This window comes from Physella acuta, unplaced genomic scaffold (genome assembly GCF_028476545.2).
Source record: "Physella acuta isolate Inbredline_101_S28 unplaced genomic scaffold, ASM2847654v3 ptg001046l, whole genome shotgun sequence".
In the NCBI taxonomy this organism is placed as follows: domain Eukaryota; kingdom Metazoa; phylum Mollusca; class Gastropoda; family Physidae; genus Physella; species Physella acuta.
The window spans coordinates 193,775-217,921 of NW_026732563.1; the positions used below are offsets into that span (position 1 = coordinate 193,775).

At 38.8% G+C, this 24,147-nt stretch overlaps 1 protein-coding gene across 2 annotated transcripts; it reads left to right on the forward strand.

Annotated features, from left to right (window-relative positions):
* Positions 1-8,765: 8,765 nt before the first annotated feature.
* On the forward strand, positions 8,766-22,101 carry LOC131954989 (ADAM 17-like protease). Of its 2 annotated transcripts, none has more exons than XM_059318860.1 (4): positions 8,766-8,880; positions 10,564-11,749; positions 19,509-19,706; positions 21,128-22,101. In XM_059318860.1, exons 2-4 carry the CDS (start codon positions 10,604-10,606, stop codon positions 21,821-21,823), a joined length of 2,040 nt encoding a protein of 679 aa, XP_059174843.1. In that variant the 5' UTR covers positions 8,766-8,880; positions 10,564-10,603; the 3' UTR covers positions 21,824-22,101. The 2 variants fall into 2 exon arrangements, with proteins under 2 accessions (XP_059174843.1, XP_059174842.1); XM_059318859.1 differs by having other exon boundaries at positions 8,787-8,888.
* Positions 22,102-24,147: the final 2,046 nt, after the last annotated feature.

Consider the following 24,147-nt stretch of genomic DNA (forward strand, 5'->3'; position numbering starts at 1 on the left):
TGAATGAAACAACACGGTCTGGGAATGTTTGCACTATCATTGCTATCTTTAACGAGACTCTAAACATTTATTGCATTTAAATACTTTTGCAAAACAAACTAACAACTAAGCTAGACGTTTTAAAAACTACCGTCAAAATAGTGATAGTAGGCAGACATGCATAATTTAAAAATACTATCTTTAATAAACTTTAATTAGTAAACAAACAGCAAAAGCTACACCTGTACGTTTTTATCCCAACCAATCACAAGAGGTGTTTATTTATTATTTTTATTGTTGGAGAACTTAACTGAGGAATGAGGAATGCAGCTAGGAAAGAAAGAGAAGAAATGGGGGTGGGGGTGGGGGGGGGGGGGGGGGTGGAGTCGCATGAAAAACGTCATATATGTAACCACAAAAAACAAACAACGGAATGACAAAAGCCTGTTTAAGATGTGTAATTGAATTGCTAAAGTAGTCTATATTATAAGTTTAGTAAGCAAACAATTAGCCAAGGCTTAAAGGCGGATATATTGGGTTTCCAAGACCTACCCCAAAAATATATATCATACATTTCATTATATATTTGCAATCAGTGGCGTCACTAGGTCAGGTTTCACTCGGACTGACAACACGGGTTGTCACCCCAGGTACAAAGATACTTACACACACACACACACTCACACACACATCTGGGGCAAAACGATGCAGTTAATTGCTAGAAGCGGATTTAAAAAAAAAATTAGTACATTTATAACAAATTATTCCACAAATGACGTACCGTTACGCTTTTGTTTGACGATTTCTACCTCCGCCCTCCCCTCCGTCACACATCGTCACTAAAAGCAAGACCCCCCCCCCCCCAAATAAATGACTACAACCCCCCCAAACCCCTCGAAATTGCTGTTGAATTTTTTTCAAAACATCGATTTATGAACGACCCATTTTCTCTGTAAACATTCAGTTGATGTGCAGCTTCCCCCTGTTGTAAAATGGTGTCAAACTGTACACAATGAGTAATGATGTTGTGTTATCTATAAATAGTCATCCAGCTTGACGCTGCATTGCTTCCTCTGTGGCATGAACCCGTTTTGTCTTGTAACAATATCAACCCACTGCCCCCCCCCCCCCCACTTGTCTTGATGGTGTATTTTACATCAACTCATTTATTAGTTTAACAGATTAAAATAATTGTTTTACGATGCTTCACCTAGACGTCACCACCTCCATATATATATATATATATATATATATATATATATATATATATATATATATATATATATATATATATATATATGCCCTAAATAAATAAATAAATACATAAATAAATAAATAAATAATTAAATAAAATAAATAGATAAATGAATGAATGAATGAATGAATGAATGAATGAATGAATGAATGAATGAATGAATGAATGAATGAATGAATGAATGAATGAATGAATGAATAAATAAATAAATAAATAAATATGTATGTATGTATGTATGTATGTATATATATATATATATATATATATATATATATATATATATATATATATATATATATATATATATATATATATATATGCCTTGATCTAGAGCGCCATCCCTATCCAACTGAAAGGTTAGATCCGCATATGGGCTTTGAAACAATTCATAACAAAGCGAGCAGATACTATTAAGTCAGGGGTCGGCAACCTTTTGAAGCGGAAGAGCCAAAAGTTACAATTTTACAAATTTCCCTGGTTTTAAAGAGCCACTAGCATTTTTTTATTTCAAATATTTTATTTTTTATTAAGATTATTAGTATTTGTGCAAGGAGCTGGAGAGCCGCATCTTGATATAAAAAGAGCCGCATGCGGCTCGCGAGCCGCAGGTTGCCGACCCCTGTATTAAGTCAACATGTATCCAGAGGCGTAGCAAAGGGAGGGCGGGTTGTCCCGGGCGTGGACACTAGGGTGCGCCAAACAGGGTGGGGGAAAATGAAATTATTCAGAGCTGCATTTCTGAATTATACACTGTCGAAGTTAAGAATATAGATTGTTACAGTTTTATGGGCTTATTTAACTGTTTTCTACGTCAGTTTTGCAACACCGGAATAAAGATTATAATGGGATAGTGACGTGTACATTACAATGCGTAAATAGGGGGGGGGGGGGGAATTAGTAGTTTCTTCTTGAGCAGTAACAAGGGAATCTTTGCGCATATGTTCTTGTTCTTGCTCTTGAGCCAAAGAATAAATAACTGAATTATTTATGTATGCATGTTTTATATATATATATATATATATATATATATATATATATATATATATATAAACCTATGGAACGGAGTAGCATAGAAGTAGGCTATACAGCTTATACAGAGGCCTACATATACAGGTACGTTCAAAGTACATACAACACTATAACACCATTACTTTGTTAGTCTTTCTTTAGCAGGAGTCTTCGTGCTTTTGTTTTCTTAAAAATATGTTTACACAATATAAAGAGCTAGATCTAGCCTACAACTTGAACATCTGTAAGTCGCTATTTTTGTCAGTTTACTGAGAGTAGATAGCGGGTAATTGTTCTGAAAATACGATGAATTTCATCGATCGATCCATTTGTTTGGCATTGTTTCGCTTTAGTCTGCATACCTAAGAAGTCATTAGCTCAACTGGAGCACAACGGAATTTTTCTTTGTCTGTAGGCATTGGCGGATCTAAGGCGACGCAAAGGGGTGCATAGCCCCTCCTCAAATTTTTTTGTTGTAAAATACCTAGGTAGTTATTATTATTATTATTATTATATATATATAGACCTATATATGTGTTGTGTATGCATACATACATATGTAAATATGTAAGCAGGGTGCCATATGACACTCAGAGTTCCCGATTGGCTATCTTAGCATCTGGGATCTGTTGATTGGACGACCTGCATATGGAGACAGGGGTAGCCCCCCCCCCCCTACTACTTGAATCAACGACCAAACGCTGGAGGTCGAGTGACCAAGTACGCTCCGGTCTCCTCGGTGAGCACTATGGAGCATACCTTCGTTTTAAAGAGCACCCTACTTTAGGGACGCGGTGGCACTGACCACTCAATGGCTAAATTGAACAAGAGAACGCACCTCCGCCAGTGTAACCGATGGCTCCCGAGAGCACCCTACGACGCCCCTCACACGTCGAGGTGTGTTTTACCACACTGTCACGGAGAGTGATTTACAGCTCGACGGGGTTGAAGTGTGGGCAAACCCGCGCCCCAACAACTATGATCCAAGAAATATAACGCCGGCTTTGTTTACATTTAAATAGCTCATTCATTGAAAAGAGGATCAAACATCTCAAAACACATCATTATTAACGCGTCGGTGAAACCCTTAAAATGTTACGTCAGTAGGTGTAGCAGGTATGTTAGCATATATATATATATATATATATATATATATATATATATATATATATATATATATATATATATATATATATATATAAATGTGTGTGTGAGTGTGTGTATGGTAAGAACATGAACGACCCAAAAACAAAAGCTAAAGCCGCCTATGTCTGTAGAATTGTTTGGATAGGATCAGGGGAGGGGGGGGGAAAGAAAGACATTTATAACTTTTAAAAATCGATTAACCAAATATCTCCGAGCTAGTAATACACGTATCTCCTTTATTACGAGTTGATTGGTTGTGGCACCTGTATATTCGACTGTCTTTGTGTGGCTATTTGCTGGCTTCCACCGGTAGCGAGAGGGGGGGGGGGGGGGAGATGGGTAGGGGTCGGGGTATATGCTGGAATCCCAACAGTACAAAAAAAAATTTGCCCGTAAGATTAAGGACATTACATACCAGAGTGACAAATACTTTTGGAATAGTTGGACCGGCGGCCTAAATAGAGGCAGTAACATTTTTGTAAGGAGCTCTCGAGTGCTTGGAAATTAAAATTGATTATAGTTTGTAATATAAAACGAATTGAACACTGAATTAGTTTTTAATTTTTAGTACAAAATGAATGTATTACTAAGCTTTACTGGTATTATTGTAATTACTATCGTTCTTGTGGAGCTGATTTTTTTCCATTTTTCTCCGGGGGTAGGGGTGGTTGTGTGTGTGTGTGTGTGTGTGTGTGTGTGTGTGTGTGTGTGGTGGAGAGGGGTTGCCGTTGGGGGTGGGGTAGTGGGTGGAAGGGGAATATTAGCAAACTTCGGAGTGGGGGGTGGGTGGAAGGGGACCTTTTGTAAATTCCGGGGTGTGGGTGGTGGGGTGAGGGGTAAATGTGTTCGGCGTGGTAGCTGGCGAAAATATTCAATCATAACATTGTTAGAGGCCAAAACGTTTATCATGGTTTTTTTTTTTACATGTTTCTTTAGAATCGATTATATTATTAAGGTAGATTGGAGTGAAAATAGATGATGGTGCTTATTAATTAACATGTATTTAGCCCAACTAAATCGATGAAGATCGAAGTGCAAACACAGCGTTCAGGAGTCATAGTGCCAGAGTTTCTTTCAGTATTTGATTTCCTAGGGAGGGGGGGGGAGGCATACTTAAAACCTACGGAGGGGGGGGGGCATAGGGTGGGGTAGACGGTCGACGTGCTAAAAACTATTAAAATACAAATTAATTGGTAATTCAGAAAATTTATTGTAATGTAAAATCAGGCAATTTTGGACATATTAAGTTTGTGGTGCATTTCTTTTTTGGTGTATTTCTATTTGTGGTGTAGTTCTATTTGTGGTGTAGTTCTATTTGTGTTGTGGTTCTATCTGTGTTATGGTTGTATTTGTGTTGTGGTTCTATTGGTGTTGTGATTCTATTTATAATGTAGTTCTATTTGTGCTGTACTTCTGTTTGTTATGTAGTTTTACTGATACCCCAAATACCGCTAGAATTTAACAGTACATATGAGAAAGCTTGGTCAAACGGTAGAGCGACTGTTAACCAGAATGTCTCGAATCCAACCACGTCACTGAGTCCCACACGTTTTATGGGTACCTGACTATACCTTTTATGGGTACCTGACCACACCTTTTATGGGTACCTGACCACACCTTTTATGGGTACCTGACCACACCTTTTATGGGTACAGCTGGGCACGGTGTTGACCACGATATCTCTTCATATGCCGAGGTCACAGAAACAACCGTGGTCTACTTCATCTGCCCCGTGAACCACCAGGTTCGAAAAAGAAAATCTATTTGTATTTAGGCAATGCGTAATACCTCTGCGAATGTTACATAATAATTTAAAAACTGTTTGACTTTCGTCGTTTTTATAGGTAGCAGACTAGACGTCACAGTCTAGACTGCGATGATCGCAATGATGAATTCATTACACAACTGTCGTCTGCCGTTTAAAACCAAACTAAAAATAAAAACTTAAAACTGTTTGCCAGGTAAAAAAAAAACTTTTGAAAACCAAATAATGTACGTTTAAAAATAAATGCGAACTATTCTTTTTTTTTTTGTGAGCATATTATTTGTTACACAGCCTAACCTGAGTTTGAATAGTTAGATCGGATAATACATGATATTAAACATTCTCCATACTGAAACCGAAATATCTTGTACCTGTATGTCAGAGAGGAATAAAAAAAAAAACGATCATGTCCAACAATGCTGGACGCTAATGCGCTTGGCATTCTTGAATTAATCGTCGTCGAGAACAGCGGTTCCCAAACCTTTACTCGCTTAATGACATAGTACCAACTTTAAGGTATTGTATTAGCAGCTAGAGGACCGGGTGAAATGTCGAGAACAGCGGTTCCCAAACCTTTACTCGCTTAATGGCATAGTACTAACTTTAAGGTATTGTATTCAGTGTTTCTTCCAGACTTTTTTCTACGGGGATGCACATGAAATTTTAGGGGGGGGGGGGGGGGCGGACACTGTCAAAAGTATATATTTTCTATATAAATTCCATTTCGTTGGGGGGGGGGGGGGGCGTGGTAGACTTTCTTCGGGGGGGGGGGGGGGGGCGGCGCCTGGAAGAAACTCTGATTGTATTAACAGCTAGAGGACCGGATGAAATGCCGAGAACAGCGGTTCCCAAACATTCACTCGCTTAATGACATAGTGCTAACTTTAAGGTATGGTATTAACAGCTAGAGGACCGGGTGAAATTTCCATGCAAGTTGATACAGTTAAGTCTATATATTGGTTAAATATGACATTGGTTGAAGCCTATTTCAAGACTATTTCGTCCGGGTGGCGGTGGGAGGCAGTGTTTCCAGACTTTTTTCTCTGGAAGAAACACTGGTGGGAGGAGGGGGGGAGGGGTGGGCGTTTTCATTTAGCTCCGCCATTAAGACCTATTTTAGCCCTGTCAAGTAGTAAAGTTTTAACTCTAAGAAAAAAAACACCTCAGTTTTCGCTTTAGGAAAAAAAAAATCAATTACCTCAGTTAATACCTCTGTTAATAGCACAAAGCTCAGTTTTAGCTCTCGAGCGTCATTGAAAAATGTCAAAAATGTAAAAATGTCTTGTGTCCTAATTAAAAAAAAAAACATACCAGTAGCCTTTTAAATGTTACACTTCATTTATATGTATAATGTTACAAATATATATATATATATATATCACATGTTACGAAGCAGACACGCATCACCTGCCCTTTACATTGACTAGCACTAAGAAGCGTAGCCAAATAAATACTGAAACGCAGGGAAATAACCAGTTGCCTCCCTTGGTAGTAGAGGAAAGCAAGAACGAAACGCTAGTAGGTGTAAATCCCGAAAAAAATGTATAATTTGTTCACAGTTCATAAAGTCTTTTTATCCGTCTGTCTGTTGTTAGTTATGTAGTTAAATCTTTGCAGTTTTGGCCTATATTTAAAGGAGCGATTTTAAACATAGTTACTGTATAAGTGAATATGCGATGACCACGCAAGGATATCTATTTTCAGACAAATTATATAGCCGTAAAACGAATAATATGCACATTTCAATATTCAACTAAAAATTTGAGAGAACTATTTAGTACGAAACGTTTACGAGAAAAAGCAAAGAAAGAGAAATCCAAACAGAATAATGAATCTACGTAAAAACTTGCAAATTGTTGTCTAATGAAATAAAAAAAAAACCCACAGCAGTTATGCGATAATTTTTTTCGGAGGGTACGGCGCCCTGGCAGTAGGGTACTGTTTGGAACCCAGAATTCCTCTACACAAAGAATCAGGGTTACTACTTCATTCAACGGTCAAACGGCATCAGGCGCATCCCGGGCTCCCTTACGGGCACTATAGCTCCTACATTCTTTTTAAATAGCGCCATTCACCGGGAACACGACACGCTGTTAAAACCGATGACTAAATCAAACAAGAGGCTTCCTCCGGCGCCCCGGCGGTCGTATGACCAGGTGCACATCGGGCTCAGGCAAGAGCACTATGTCGCTTAGGTTTGTTTTAAAGAGAGCCCTTAACTACGGATCCGGTGTGCTACTAAAAGAGATAACACAATCGAATCGGGGTCGTCACCCCGGCTTTAGTGTATGGCTGGGAGCCTCGATTTTCCCTGCAGCTACCTGAGTACAAGGGGTCCATTTAATGGGCGTCCTGCACAGGGAGTCGTGTTGTACTTGATTCAACTGTAAAACTACAACAGAGGCGGCTTTTAGCGCACCGGCGGTAAGGTAAACCGGAGCGCCACGGGCTTCCTATGAGCACTATGGCGCCTACGTCCGTTTTAAAGCTCATCCTACACTAGCTACAAGATGGGCTACTATGTTCTATGATTAAATCGAACCAGTGATCTCAACCGGCGCCCATGTGCTAGTGTTCCCGTTGGCTCCAAAGATCCTTAGCACCTGAGATCCGTTGATTGGGCGTACTGCACAAGAGGGCAGGGGTACTATAAAATGAAAGGCCGAGTGATCAGGTGTGCTCCAGGCAGTACATCACTATAGCCCTCTATGTTCATTTTAAAGAACGCCATACACTATTGATACGGTGGGCTACTATAATTGTTGACTAAACCGACTCGGATGCTTATTATATTGAGAACTGTAACGTGCTCATGTAAAGAACTATGCAATCGAGAAATAGCAAGTGATGTTTAGGTACAATTTTAGAAGCACGTAAACGTGTACGGGTAAGCATTTCTGTTTAAAAACAAATTAGTTAAACACACCTACATGTTTAAGTATAATTTAGATTTAGACATGTCTATTAATGGCTGGAGTAAATTCTTGCCGATACGGTTTGTAGTTATATAAAAGTTAGTTAGTTAATTTCCTTTTAATACTTTGAAATTTTTATTTGAATTGAACTGCATATCTAAAAAGATTTGCGCACCAACTAGTCGCACCGAATTGTGTTGATAGTAATAATAGCGCTATGAAATTAGTGCTTTAAAAGAAAGGTTGTAAAAAAGGAAAATTTATTTTAATTGTTTAAAATAATTTAAACATTTAATGAAGTCAAATAGTATGTCACATTTCATTGTCATTGAATCTTGACTCACATGCCAAGTTTAAAAACAATCGGTCCGCGAGAAATGGTCGAAGCTTCACTCGCCAGTTTCGATTCATGAAGGACGGGCGAAAAAACACGAGGAGATGAATTAAATAAAAAATAAAAAAATAAAACCGTTTTTCGCAATGATTTGATACGCTTTCTAGATCTAGGAAAACAAACGTTTTTAACTTAAGAAGAAATTTATGTTTATTTATTTATTTTTAATGTTCATTTAAAAGCTTGCTAAAATAAAAGATTTAAAATACAAGTCATATACATGTCACCAGACAATAAAATACACACCCAGAAATGTGCAAAACGGTGCGAACGATTTTCAACCAAGAGTGAGCGACGCAAAAATAAAGACCTAAAAAAACCGGATGACCTTTGTTGGACTGAATCTTTAACTACTGAACTGATGCTTATTAAATTGTATACAAAAAATTAATTCCGAAAGTGGGAAATATTTTTCAAAGTAAGACGGTAAAAAGGCATGTATTGTAGTTGGATAATTTTATTTAGAAAGCTTCAGATAAACAGTCTGGGAGACGGATCTTGTTCAAATGAGCCCCGCCAAAAGGGTAAACATCCGCCACCCAAAAAAAAAAAAATAAAGATTAAAGAGGGAGATCGAGAATTGATATGAACCTTGCACCTCTAGATTTTATTGAAGAGAGTGAAATTGGGACGTGTCAGTGATAATTTGCATGAAGAGTTCTGTTTTTCGGTGTATTTAACCCGAGCCCAAACCCTAACACTAACAACCCCAATCCAATCCCTAACCCTAACCCTGACCCTGACCCTAACCCCAACCCAAACCACAACCACCTCTGCATCTCCATCCTATCTCCATCCCCAACCCCAACCCCAAACATAACACTAGAGGTGGATAAGGAGATTTTTAAATGGCGGGCGTTTAAATATTCAAATGTCTAGACACCAGAAATAGGCGTGGATTTGGTAAAAAATCGTGGGGATTAAATTTTCGCCCCAGTACTTTTTGCGTTCTCGACTGGGATTATCAGAACAAGAGCCTGGGGACCAAATCTAAATCTAGATCAATTGAAATATGAAAACTATCATCACATAGAATACGTTTTAAAAGAAACTCGATGGTTACAATATATTTTGATCTAGAATATAAATGTAGGTTTAAATAACTAACAAACTAAAGGTACTCGTAATAAAAATAATTTGTGTGGCCTGCATCGCCCATTTTTCAGCAACGCGGCTCAAGTAAAAATTGCTTTAGTCATCACATTATTAAGTAGGTATAGATGTATATCCAATTAATATATATTTGTATATAGTTTCAGAGGCAATATTTGCAGCAGACTATATTAGGTAAAAAAATCTAAAAACCTGAATCTATTTAGTTTGATTTTTTTTGCCATTCCCGTGGACTGTAAATTGATTCTATCTAACAACTGGGATATTTTAGTGTCGTTTGTGATGAACTTGCATGTCAATTTCAATAGTTTTTAGTAATTTTTAGGCGAACAGTTGTGCCTTAATTAGAATGGTTTTCTAATTACGTGTTTAATATTTGAGGATTAATTCTTTTGAAATACTATCAAGTTTTAGAATGGAACATGAGTCATTTTCTATCATTTACAAATTTTTAGTATCAAAACGAGGTTCTAGATATTGCTTTAAAAGAAATTAATTGATTTTTTTTCTATAAATTATTATCAATGTCGTTGTTAGTTTAACGTAAATAGTTCTAGCTTATATTAACAGTTTAAATAATAAATTCACTTCGAATGGTGTATTAAGATTTGTTAGGTTAAGTGTTATGCTAAATTGGGTTGTGTGTGGTTATTTCTTAATAATTGTATAGGGGATGGGCTAGTGTTAATGAAATTTGAAATGTGTGGTTGTTATGTTTGGTTTGTATTACTGACTTGTTTATTTGAGTTCATTCTAAGATGTATGGTAGCAATTCATAATTAGTATACAATTTGATGTACGGCGTTTAGGCCAGACCTTAGTTGGGTTGGTGTTTGGTTTTGATCAAGTTTTTAAGTTAGACACAATTTACTTGAAGTAAACTAGTACCTTAAACGTTTTATTGCAATTATCTAAAACGAGTTTAACAAAAGAACTATATTATTTTAGGAGTTAAATGAATAAAGTCCCTATATCATATCTTTCCTAGTGTTGAGATTGCTCTTGAGCCAGAGGCACCCAGCGTCACAATGCATATGAACGGAGTTGCAATCTTATTTCTGCTACATATGATCTGGTACCAGACGACCAATGCAATTCTTCACTCCAAATTCAAACAGTTTTCTATTTTAAGTCCGGATATGTTCCACATCCGTTCTAAAAGAGTTAGTAATAACAATGGAATTTTAAAAATAGTTACGTTTTCCGGCCTGGGTCGGTCTTTTGCTCTGCATTTGACCCCTGGCTCACCTATTCTACATCCACAATTCTCTGTCAGTCTGGAAGATTCCAAAGGCGTGCAAACCCCCCACCCTGTGGACAAAAACAATTTTTACCACGGATTTCTTCACCCTGACCCAGAGGCGGTCGTAGACGCAGCTTTTGCTGACGGTATTTGGATTGCTCGGATATTCACTAATGAAATAACCTACAGTATTGAGCCGCTAGGCCTTCATGAACCTAAGGCAAATTCCCAGTTAGTGGTTTTGTTTAGCAATCTCGGTCTACGAGAGGATATGAATACAACCAATGGGGACTCCATGCATCCATTTTGTCGTGATTTTTCCTTCCCGACCCAACACAGCTCAAACAATTCCAGACTTTCAGAAAAACTGAAACGAGATTTCTTGTCAAAAAATACCAGAATTGCCCGAGAATCTCAGAAGAAGCAACTATCAAGGATTAAAAAATCCGACTCTGAGAAACCGTTGGCATGCGAGATACTAGTTATCGTAGACTACCTGGCATTTCGTGGTGTTGGTGAGAAGAACGTTCCACGATCTATAGGTATCATGGTCTCTGTATACCAAATCGCAAACCGGATCTTCAATGCTACAGTCTTTATAGATCTCCCAAGATTAACTTTATCGGTGCGCAAGTTTCTCATCCATACAAACTTTACCATCTCAAGTATTCAGCACTATAATCAACCAAATATTGAGCTGAATACGGAAAAGTTGATTTACGCCATGTCGTATCAAAGTATTTTTATTGAATACTGCATTGGGCATCTAACGACGCAAAGGTTCTTAAATGGCCTGCTGGGTTTAGCCTCACAAGCTGAAAACGTCACGTATGACTGGTGTAATGGGATCTGTTCAGGGAGTGCTGGCAACTCAAGAAATATTGGATACAGCACCCTTGTAGGCTACGGTGGGATTCTGCTTACTCTAAATGTAAGTAAACTTTTGAGTAACATGTTACAAACAATCACAGCCCAAAAACAAACCAATGAACATGTATATATATATATATATATATATATATATATATATATATATATATATATATATATATATATACATGTATATATAATATAATATAATATAATATAATATTATATATATATATTTATATATATGTTACCGAGTCTATTTGCTTGTAGTGCCAAATGTTACCGATTTCACTGCTGACAGAGCCAAATGTTACCGAGTGTATTTACTCGTGCTACCTTTGACCAGCACACAACATCGACCACAATATAGATACTCGGAAATGCAGGTTTACATTGATCTCTTTATTACATGAATCAATAGAAATGCTCCACATAACAATGCATCAATGTTCCACAAGAATAAAATGAACCAACTGACCCCCACTGTCCTCACTAGTCCTCACATAACAGAATGCACGTGTCCCGCGTTCCTATTCTCACAACTAACCACACGTCTACACAGTTCAGTCTCCTACTTGATACTGCCCCCGTTCTCAACTGTCGCCTTCCTATTTTATCTCCTCGTATTCGTAATCGTATTCGTAATCGTAATCGTATTCGTAATCGATTCTAATCGTTGCATCAGAATATTAATTGCGCAGCTCTGTCGTACAATCCGATTATTAGACCACCTGCACTGTTGCGTCAGCCCAGTTTGGCCTTGGTCATGTCAAAGTTGACAGACTGTAATACGTTCTTATCGTCCCTGGTATCTCCACTAGTTACATCCACCCCCGCCTTTTTTTGTGTGTTTTCAACCACATACAACGCTTGGCAGGTGCACTCCTTCAATGTCAAACGCACCGCCGTAAAAAAAAAATTATTTTTCCACTCACTGTCAATGTCGTCACATTCGTAAAAGATTGACAGTTATCCCTATTTCACATATCAAATGTGTCTACATCATATTCCTCAGACACAAAGCAGTACTAGAATTCACATCCACCTTTTTTCGTTTGGTGTCTTCACCAGTTCACTTTTATAGCTTTTTGAACAGTCTGTTCTCATCCCAGCGCGACCATGAAAGAATTGATGGTTGCTGACGAAAAATTTCGTATTCTTTCTGTTTCTCAAACTTCTCCGCGGACCACTTATCTGCTGTTCTACTGTCTCTCTGCTTCTGGGAGGACCGGGATCCTCATTGTTGCCATTATCCTCCACTTGTGTATCGCTGTTGTGCTGTTGATGGTGACATGGTTCCGGGATGGGTATGTGAATTTCCGTTATAGTTTCCGGTTCCCTAATTGTCTTAGGTTTCTTTGTATGTAAATGCTCTTCTTGACTATGCCAATATTTCTTTAATTGAGTAATATTCGCCCACCGATCCGGTTTGGTGTGATTGGTGGGTCTTATTTTAAAGGGGCCACCTGCTACTTTAGGCATCTCCACGACTTGCCATATCTCCTGTCCCCAGAGGTCGTGGATTTTGTTTCTGCCTAATGGGTGGCTACGCAGTAATACTTTGTCGTTTAGTTGGAGTGGCGGGTCTTTTGTCTGTACCCGCGGTTCTCTTCGCCGTGCTTCATGTTCTAGTCTTCCTTGTACCACCCTGTACATTTCTCTTATTCGTCTCACATGTTCATTCACATATTCCAGTGCGATGTATGAGCCAGTCATACTTTCCCTTTTTCCTAGGAACAAGTCAAGAGGGAGTCGAGCCTCCCGTCCGAACAGTAACATGTGTGGCGAAAAGCCGGTTGTGGCATGAGGGGTGCAGTTGTATAGATATACCAACTCTGGGAGAAAATCAGGCCAACGTTTTTTCTGTTCAGGTTCTAGAGTACGCAGCAAATCATGCATGTTGCGGTTGAACCGCTCGCACTGTCCGTTTCCTTTAGGATTATATGTGGTTGTTCTAGATTTGTTGATCCCGTAGTGGCTGCACAGTTGGTTAATTACTTCTGACTCAAAGGCCCTTCCTTGGTCAGAGTGTAATTGTCTTGGTATGCCATATTTGATGAACCAGTGTTCTATTAAGACCTTTGCCACTGTTTTGGCCTTCTGATCTCGTGTGGGCACCGCGACAGTCCATTTGGTGAATACATCAGTCATCACCAACACCTGTTCCGTCCCATCCGATGATTGCTCCAACGACGTAAAGTCCATAGCCACAATCTCTAGTGGTTTTGTCGCCAGTAAGTGTCCTGATGGCTGTCTCATTTTGACAGCTGGCATTTTCGCATGCTGACACCTCACACAAGCCTCACAATGGCGTTTGACCTCCATCTCCATATTGGGCCAGTAGCACCGCCGTCGTAATATTTTGTGCGTCCTGTCCTGACCCTTGTGTCCCGCCCTGTCATGTGCCAACTTTAGCACTTCTTCTCGTAATTGTCCGGGCACCACCACCTGGTGTATTGTCCCGTCTATTTGGTCATGAATTCTCCGCATGAGAACACCATCCTTTATACTGAGACGGTCCCACTGACTCAGTAGTTTCTTTGTTTCCCGACCAAACTGTTCTCTTTCCCTTCTTCTTGGGAATTTTTGTTCCTGGACGTATTTCAATAGCGGCTGTAACCCGCTATCCGTTCTCTGGGCATCTCTTATCTCTTTATGATTAAGGCAGTTAAAATCACTGATGTCCATATGTCGGGGCTCTGTGGATATGTGCTCCACCCCGGTCTGCCCGTTTTGCATCACTTGCACCCCGTGAGGGATATCTGTTGACGCTCTGACCTCACATATTCCTGTCAGCGTTTCTTCCTCATCGCCCGGTCTCTCGTAAGGATTCCTTGATAAAGCGTCCGCATTGCCATTGGACCGCCCCGGGCGATATTTTATCTCCAGGTCAAAGAGTGCCAATTCTGCTGCCCATCGCTGTTCGATGGATCCCAACTTTGCTGTCTGTAGGTGACTCAGGGGGTTATTGTCAGTGTATACCACACATTTAGCACCTAATAGATAGTCCCTGAATTTTTCAGTCACAGCCCATTTTAATGTCAAAAGTTCTAGTTTCATGGCGCTGTAATTTGTCATGTTCTTCTCTGATTCCTTCAGAGCTCGACTGGCATAGGCAATAACCCTGAAACCTTGCTATTGTTGTTGTGATAGTACAGCTCCCAGACCTTTAGAGCTGGCGTCAATTTCTAGCCGAAATGGTTTGTCAAAGTCTGCGTATCCTAATATCGGCGCCTCTGTCAAAGCATTTTTCAGTAGCTTAAACGAGTTCAGGCATTCCTCAGTCCATAATTCACCTATCAGTTGTGTTTTGCCTTTCTTTTTCTCCTTACTGTGTTTCTTTGTCATTTTGTTTACCAAGTCATGCAACGGTGCGGCAATTTTTGCAAAACCAGGTACACATTTTCTATAATAGGAAGCAAAGCCCAAGAATGATCTGACCTCTACTGTGGTTGTTGGCTGTTTCCATTCTTTAACAGCTGCAATTTTATCTGGGTCAGTGGCGATGCCATCCGACGAAATCACATAACCCAAAAAACGTACCGATTTCAGACCGAAGCCGCATTTGTCTGGGTTCAGCTTTACTCCTATCTCTCTAAGACGGAGAAACACTTGTTCTAATCTTTCTAGATGGTCCTCCCAAGTTTTTGAGTAAACTAATATATCATCCAAGTACACCAACATTATTTGAAATAGAAAGTCACTCATAGCACTTTGCATTACTCGCTGGAATGTAGCAGGCGCATTAGTTAGACCAAACGGCATACGGGCCAACTCGTACAGTCCTAGTGGAGAAATAAATGCAGTCTTATGTTGATCGTTGGGGTGCATGGCCACTTGGTGGTAGCCACTAGCCAAATCCAAGGTAGAAAAAAATCTTGCTCCCCCCCAACGCATCAAGACATTCATCAATACGAGGCAAGGGGAATGCATCCCTTCTTGTGATATTGTTCAATTTCCGGTAATCACAACACAGTCTTATCTCCCCTGACTTCTTTTTTACCACTACTATCGGTGCCGCATACGGGCTTGTGCTGGTTGTAATAATTCCCTTTTTTAGTAGATCGTTCAGGTGTGCTTTCACCGCAGAGTAGTGACTTGGTGGTAATCTTCAATAGGGTTGCGCCACAGGCTTGTCTTGCAGTAAGGGTATCTGGTGTTTTATTACTTCCGTGTACCCCAAATCACCCTCGTACGAGGCAAATATATCCCTGTACTTATTCAGTAATTCATTTAATTTTGGGTCCTCGGTTTCCGGGAATGTATATGATCGGCCATCCTCTTTCTTCACCTCGGCCGTCACATTGACCGACCTAATTGTTACTTCATTACTGCTGGTATTGATCAGTTCGATGCACTGTGCCAACCTTTGTACCTCGACGTTCTGTGGTACTCCTACCAGAGTGTTAGGCGGTATAAAAATTTCCTCATCCAATACATTTGCCACTAACCCTAGAACCAGTCCATTTTCCGCTGATGTGTATGTCCGCAGTAACACGACGCCTGCCCTCAGTGCGGCGCCACATGGTTCTATCATCACATCACTATTCACGCTTCTATCACCTATTTGTAATGTGATTGCCTTGACCGTGTTTGCCGGGACTGATGTCCTTCCTCTGGTCTTGGCAAACCTGGCCAACTTGGATCCCCGACCTGGTGTGGTCGATCCGACAATATTTGTAAGAAATTCTGGCAACTGGCCAAGAATATTCATGCCCAACAGGCAAGGTATATTTGACACATTTGTCTCTAGGTTGTGTTTCGTAACGAACACCCCAACCTGCTTCAACCTATGTCCCGCCACCACGACATCCGCCAGAAAATAACCACAGTATGGAATGGTTAGTCCATTAGCTGCCGTCAGGCGCATGCATGTGTCAGACCTTAAACTATGGTCTTTTCCTTTCATCCATTTGGTGTAAAATTGTTCCGTAATTGTCGTCACCTGGGAGCCTGTATCCACAATTGCCTTCACCGCGATGTCCCCGATCGTAATCACCATTTCGGGACAGACTCCCATCATTTTGTTTCTTGGGCCATAACCTCGCCCCTCTGTAGCCTGACCCTGCCTTACAGAGGACGACCGTTTCCCTGACAGTACCGTGCCATATGTCCGGGTTGTGAGCAGGACAGGCAGATTGGTCTACCGTCAGCTGTCCACTGGAGTGATGGCTTGGCAGGTCGCGGCTGTCTAACCTGTCTATGTTTTGTCCCGTTTTTGTCCTGATTCTCTGCTATTAACCTGCTTTCTAACCTCTCCAATCGTTGGTCAACCTTATCCAGGTGGGCCAACAGTTGAGCCATCATGGTTTCCATCGTGCCGGTCCCTGTGGGTGGGGATTGTTTCTGTTCCGGCACAGAGACTTTGTCTACCGAGCAGTTCGATTCGTTCTCATACTCGGACCTGCGGATCGCTGAGTTCCTGACCTGAAGGAAGGTCAACTGTGGGTCTTTGTAGACCTCTTCTCTCAAATCTCTCCTTAAGATAGGGGTTGCTAGCCCTTCGATGAAATGGTCCCTCAGTAGGCGCACATCAATGTCGGGTGTTTTGCCCTTTACCGCATCAAAGGCCCTGTTCATTCGGTGTGAATACTCCATCACACTCTCCGCCATTCTCTGCTTTAAGCCTACGAACTCCGATAGCAGTTGCGATCCCGACCGTCTCTCCCCAAAGGTCTCCATAATTAGATCTAGCACCTTATCTGGATCTGTTTGGATGGTTTTGTCGTGGAATTTGACCTCTGCCCTAACAGTCTCTCCTATACTGCCCATCAACAATCTTAATCTTTCCTCTGGTGCCATGTATCTCGAGGCCCAGGCAGCTTTGACCTCTTCACTGAACCTGTTGGTTAAGGTTGGATCACCGTCCCCGTAAAATTTGTTGATGTGGGACTCTCTGGGCAGGACCACAATATGGGTCTGCTTCTCGTCCAGAGTAGACATTCTAATTTTAATTCTTTGAGTAAAAAAAAGACCTTTCCTACCGTGTATGTAAGAATACTTTTCCCTGTTCCTGAATGTCCGAATTCACACACACGAAACACAGTTATTAACTAGGTTGATAATGGGTGCCTAAAGCGGCTGATCTAGTTGAATTCTTCTAGTCGACAACGCCAAATGTTACCGAGTCTATTTGCTTGTAGTGCCAAATGTTACCGATTTCACTGCTGACAGAGCCAAATGTTACCGAGTGTATTTACTCGTGCTACCTTTGACCAGCACACAACATCGACCACAATATAGATACTCGGAAATGCAGGTTTACATTGATCTCTTTATTACATGAATCAATAGAAATGCTCCACATAACAATGCATCAATGTTCCACAAGAATAAAATGAACCAACTGACCCCCACTGTCCTCACTAGTCCTCACATAACAGAATGCACGTGTCCCGCGTTCCTATTCTCACAACTAACCACACGTCTACACAGTTCAGTCTCCTACTTGATACTGCCCCCGTTCTCAACTGTCGCCTTCCTATTTTATCTCCTCGTATTCGTAATCGTATTCGTAATCGTAATCGTAATCGTATTCGTAATCGATTCTAATCGTTGCATCAGAATATTAATTGCGCAGCTCTGTCGTACAATCCGATTATTAGACCACCTGCACTGTTGCGTCAGCCCAGTTTGGCCTTGGTCATGTCAAAGTTGACAGACTGTAATACGTTCTTATCGTCCCTGGTAACTCCACTAGTTACATATATATAAATGTAAATTTTATATTCACTTTTATATTCACTGGGAACTCTCAACTAATTAAACGGGGGACAAGTACTTATATAAATTAAGATAGTCTCAAGCAAAGTAGAAGATGATCGACCCTCAATTAAATTAACATATGAACAGTGCTTAGGATTCTTAGGTAGTTCAAGGGTGACTATCAGAATGTTAGCAAGAGGTACACACCTCTCCCTTACCTGGACTGGCGGATTTAATAAAACCACCAGTGGGAAATGTCAGGTTGGGGGAAAATTTAGGGTATAGGGAATGATCTATATATACAGCAAGTCAGATGAACTTACCATTTTACAGTAAATTAATGTTATTATTAAAAAAAAAACTCGATGGAAACCGAGAACGTTGGAACATTCTATTAAATGCTATTAATATTAAGTTTAACATAATTAAAATCTACATACTTCATACTAAATATTTTTAGGTGAATTATAAAAATTACCATGCGTATACAACCTACACAGATTACATTATAGTTAATTAATCCTAAGTTGATTTGCACTCTCGGAATATATAATTCATAAAAGTATGAACAAATTCCATGCAAATATATATTTGTGTCTTTTTTTCCTGTGACTTTTTTCCTGTGACTTTTTTTCCTGTGACTTATTTCCCTACAATAAGAAGGGGTTGGGGAAAGGAGGGGGGTGGGGGGTTATCGTCGTGAACGAGCTACTGATAGTGTTTTAAAGCAAATATTTTCAGTGGCAGCATCGGTAGTATCGAATTCACAATATATGAACTACTGAAAAGTAGAAAATAAAACAACTGCGTTGGTTACAAAACAACTAGTTTACAACAAGTGTCATGCCTTGTGAACAAGTCAAATTTTATTTTCGTCACGTCAGTAACGTCACAACCACCTGCTCATATCACAGTTACATAATAGCTCGGTTCGGTTTGGCCCTGACCTTGTCCGCAAAAAATACGCTGTTTGTGTAACTACACTAGTCACACACACACAGATATATATATATATATATATATATATATATATATATATATATATATATATATATATATATATATATATATATATATACCTACTTGTAAAAGCAATTTTCGTAATTCACTTCCAGAGATATGCTTTAGTAGTGGCCCACGAGATCGGACACAACTGGGGCAGTTTTCACGATCCTTCCACTAATTCAGTCTGTAGCCCAAGCAGCAGCAATGGAGGGAAGTTTCTTATGTGGGAGAGTGCTGGCTCTGGAAATGACCGAAATTCCGCGACCTTTTCTGAGTGTTCCATAAAAGCAATGAGCAATGTGCTATCGGTATGGCTTGATGTGTAGATTTTAGTACAACAGTTACGTTTTATTTGAGTGTACAAGTTATTTAATTTGAAGATTTTCACCCTGTCCATGATAATTAATATTTTTCTGTCGGCGAAAACTGTGCGTTTTCCTTGTCGATTTTGACACAAACTATTACAATGACAATGTCCTTTACGAATGATACTTTCAAACAGTAGCGTTTTACGGCGGATGCGTGGTGTGCGGACCGCAATGAACAAGGCTTTAACACCAAAGCGAAAAATAATTACTTTTTAAAGTGATATCTTCTATATATTCTACTAAAACTCAAGTTTGTTTACATGTTTGAATATTTATTTGTTTTTTTTGTTTGTTTTTTTGTTTGTCTGATTGACTACTGTAGAGGATTTGCGCTATGTGGAGAGCTGTAAAATAGTATGTAGGTAGAGAACAATTTTTGTTTCAGACAGACTGTTAATCAAAAATTTATTTAAAGACGTTTATTAATTTATTGATTTATTCATTGGTAGATTAACCACATTAATTTTAAATTTTTCAAACAATGGCTTTACCTTGACTAAATAGTGACGTCACATGATTTGTTTACTTTTTATTACAATAAAATGGCGGTTTCCATCATGGACTTTGTGGCCCATTCAAAAGTTTAACGCGTTCTAAAGCTAATTTTCTGTCGGCCATAACTTTATTAATACGTCCGTTTAATGTTTTTATTACGTTCCAACACTTATATAAATTTTCAACTGTCTTTTTCATTTAGTTTTACAATAAATTTCTCTAGCTCTACAATCTGTCAAAGAAAGTTATCTATTTTTTTATAGATCTAAATATCAGGTGGCCAAGAAAGTTATTTATAGATCTAGATCTAGAATCTAAGTCAAACCAAAGATTAATTAAATACAAACCAAAGATTAATTAGACAAAAATACAATCCATTTTATAATCATAATACATTTTTTAGTCCTTAAATACAATGATATAAATCTGTGTGATTTATCTATCTAGATCTAGATCTATGAAGGGATACTGTGGTCAGAGACATGCTCGGCTGAAATGGTGTTTTTAAACGATAAAAACATGTTGTCTGAGACTTGGCGGGACACTGGGCAGGTGAAGTAGAGTTGAGTAGGTCACCTGTGACGTCAGTATATGAAGGGATAGTCCGAAATCGGTGTTTTTAAAAGATAAAAAACATCTTTTTGAATGTGGGGTCTGGTTTTTTGTGACGTTAAGTGACAGAAGTGATGTTTTTTATGGATGACCCCGAAACCCACAGTTATCCAAGGGATGACGGGTAGTCTAGTAGGTATTTAAGCGGAGGTTGACACAATCTGGGGCCGGTGATATTGCCCCTAGTAATAGTACATACTTTTAAGTTTACTGATTTCATTCAATGAAAAATTCAACTTTCCTTTTTATTGCAGTTTAAAGCTAATAAATGCTTCAAGCCAGTAGACAGGGTAGAAAACTACTGTGGCAACGGTATAGTCGACAAAGGGGAAGATTGTGACAAAGGGGACATTCATATTGACCCATGCTGTGATCAGTCGTGTCGGTTTCAAGAGAACGCCATTTGTTCGCCCATCAACCACCCGTGCTGCAATGATAAATGTCTCACGGCGCCTAGTACGCAGCCGTGTTTGGGTATAGTGACGCCGCCTTGCCACGAAGAACCGTTTTGCTCTGGTAACAGCTTCGACAAATGCGACCCACCCAAGATTCTACCGAACAACTCGACATGCGAGGACCAAGGCCGATGTTGGTTCGGCAGATGCCAGAGCTACTGTGAAATTCAAAGCCTGAATTCTAACCCGCAGGCTCACTTGGAGACGTGCTCGTGCGATTCCAACACTAGAGATATGTGCATGCACTGTTGCCGGGATGTCCTGGGGGACGGGGAGTGTAAGGTCATGGGCGGACCATACCAAGAGGGCTACCCTTGTCTGCTGGGCTACTGCAAGGCCAACGAGTGTGTTGAAGTGAAAGAAGGTTTCCAATTTTCCACATCCGGAACGAATTCCTTGTTTTACCCAACGATTTCCCTGACCAATCTATTAGCGTTGTGGTATACATACGTATATTGTATGTGTCCTTTTGAGGACATACTAGTTCCTGTTTGAGAAACTCAGGTTTTAGTTTTAATCAGTGATTATATCGAATCTTAATGATCAACAGAATGGATACAAATCCGCCATCTTTATTGTAAATAATAAGTGGGTCTGACCTGAGTGAACTTGACATATGAACAACTAATTCTTATATCCAAACACTATCGGACCGGAATTCTTTTCACGGCTTAAGGTCACATTGTATATTATCTATAGTCACTGTATGTGGGACTAAGGTCAGGGTGCAACGGCTTTTCATTAGCCTTGTAGAATTCACACAATAAAAGCAAATCAACAACAAACACATTTCATTTTGTTAAAGTTTAACATTACAATTACATACACATCTCTTTTTTCTTATAGTTTGATGCGTGTTAAAATAATTCATTTCCACATTTTTTTCTCCCTGATATGAGTTAGGAAAATGTTTGGACTTATATGAGGTGCCATCATAACCATGATACTCAAAGTTTGACTTGTCTGAATCCTTTGACATAAATATAAATAAGAACGAAGAAAAACGTATCTCACTCCAAATACACGATTTAGCATGCACCACACATTTACACAGTGGTGCACGAGTTTATATTTTAAAAATATATTACATTTTTTACTCTTTGTTAGTGCAAAGTAATATCAAAGCTTGTTATTAAATCATTTTTACAAGCTTTTATTTAACTTCTTTTGTCTGGCATCATGTCGTCATAGATCGAAACGGGTGAGCGAAATTCTCAGCAGTTCTAACTGAAATTAAAATTTCCTTCATAAAGTACTGTTTGCCGCGCTATTACACTTTAGAAATCATGTTCATTTGTTGCGTAATAGTTTTGAGTCATGCAACTATAATGTATTAAGAATTAATATTAAAAATATAATATTAAAAATATAATATTAAAAATAATATTACAAATTTTAAAGTAAAAAATGCAACTAAAAAATGCATAACAATTGCATAAATAAACCCTAACCTTTCTCGAATATTCTAATATAACACTACGTGGGATGGCAACTCGGAATATAGACATGATTTTTGTTTACTTAAACTTTTAAAAGTAGAATAAAATCTAGTAGAAAAAAGAATTGCGCACCAAGTGAACGCCAAAGCAAAAAGCGTATAATAGTGCGCAATATTATTAGTTCTTTATAAATTTACATGCGTTTTTTGAGAAATCGGAAATAGCGTAAATTAGTACTTCCGGTCAACGGAAATTACTCAAAATTTGATAGAAGGTAGAGAATTAGATCTTTTACTTACATGTGAAATTTCATTTATCTATCTGAAATAGTACTCAAGTTATAGGCTTTTAGAAAATTCAAATTAGATAAAGTACCACTTCCGGTTGTCGGAAATTGCTCAAAAGTTGATACGGATCTAAGATTTTGATAAAATACTTATATATGAAATTTCATCAACCTAGCTGTAACAGTACTCAAGTAATCGTGTTTACACACAGACAGACAGACTGACAGACAGACAGACAGACACACACACAGACATACGGACAAGATTGCAAAATTATGTTTTTCCGTATCAGTGAGGTGTATTTGAAAAAATCTCGATTTTTTTTTGCACGATTACAATACTTTCTCTATACTTCGTATATACGAGAAAGTAAAAACGCATGCTATGGAATGTAGGCCTATACAATTTTCACAGCTAAAAGTAATACCAATTAGTTTAAAAAAATAACATATATACCATTGAACAGCAAGGGTTTTCAATATAATCATTTATGTGTCTTAATCAGTGTTTGCATGTAATAAGTTTTGTTTTGAATAGGTATTGGTAGCCTTTGTTATTTTAAATATGTGGTTTTTTTTTTAGCTTTTTACGTATTTCTTTGCTTTGTCACTAATATCGTTCAACGTGTAGTTAAGAACATTGCGTTATGACCAATAACCATTTTATAAAATATTTTTTTCAAACAAGAGTAACATAAAAATATAGGCCTATAATTCACGTATAATTGGTACCGACGGCTAGTTATTAAATAAAAGCATGTTATAAAAAAGCTTATTATCAAAACGTTTTTTATGAATTTTTACTTTCTCGTATATACGAAATATAGAGAAAGTCATGTAATCGTAACAAAAAAAATCGAGATTTTTGCAAATCTCGACGTTTTACAGCTCCCTGAGTCGGAAAAACATAATTTTGCAATCTTGTCCGTATGTCTGTGACACACACAGACATACGGTATGTGTGTATTGTGTGTGTGTCTGTGTGTATGTGTGTGTGTCGGTAAACACGATAACGTAAGCACCGTTACAGCTAGGTTGATGAAATTTCATACATAAGTATTATACCAAAATCGTAGATCCGTATCAGCTTTTGA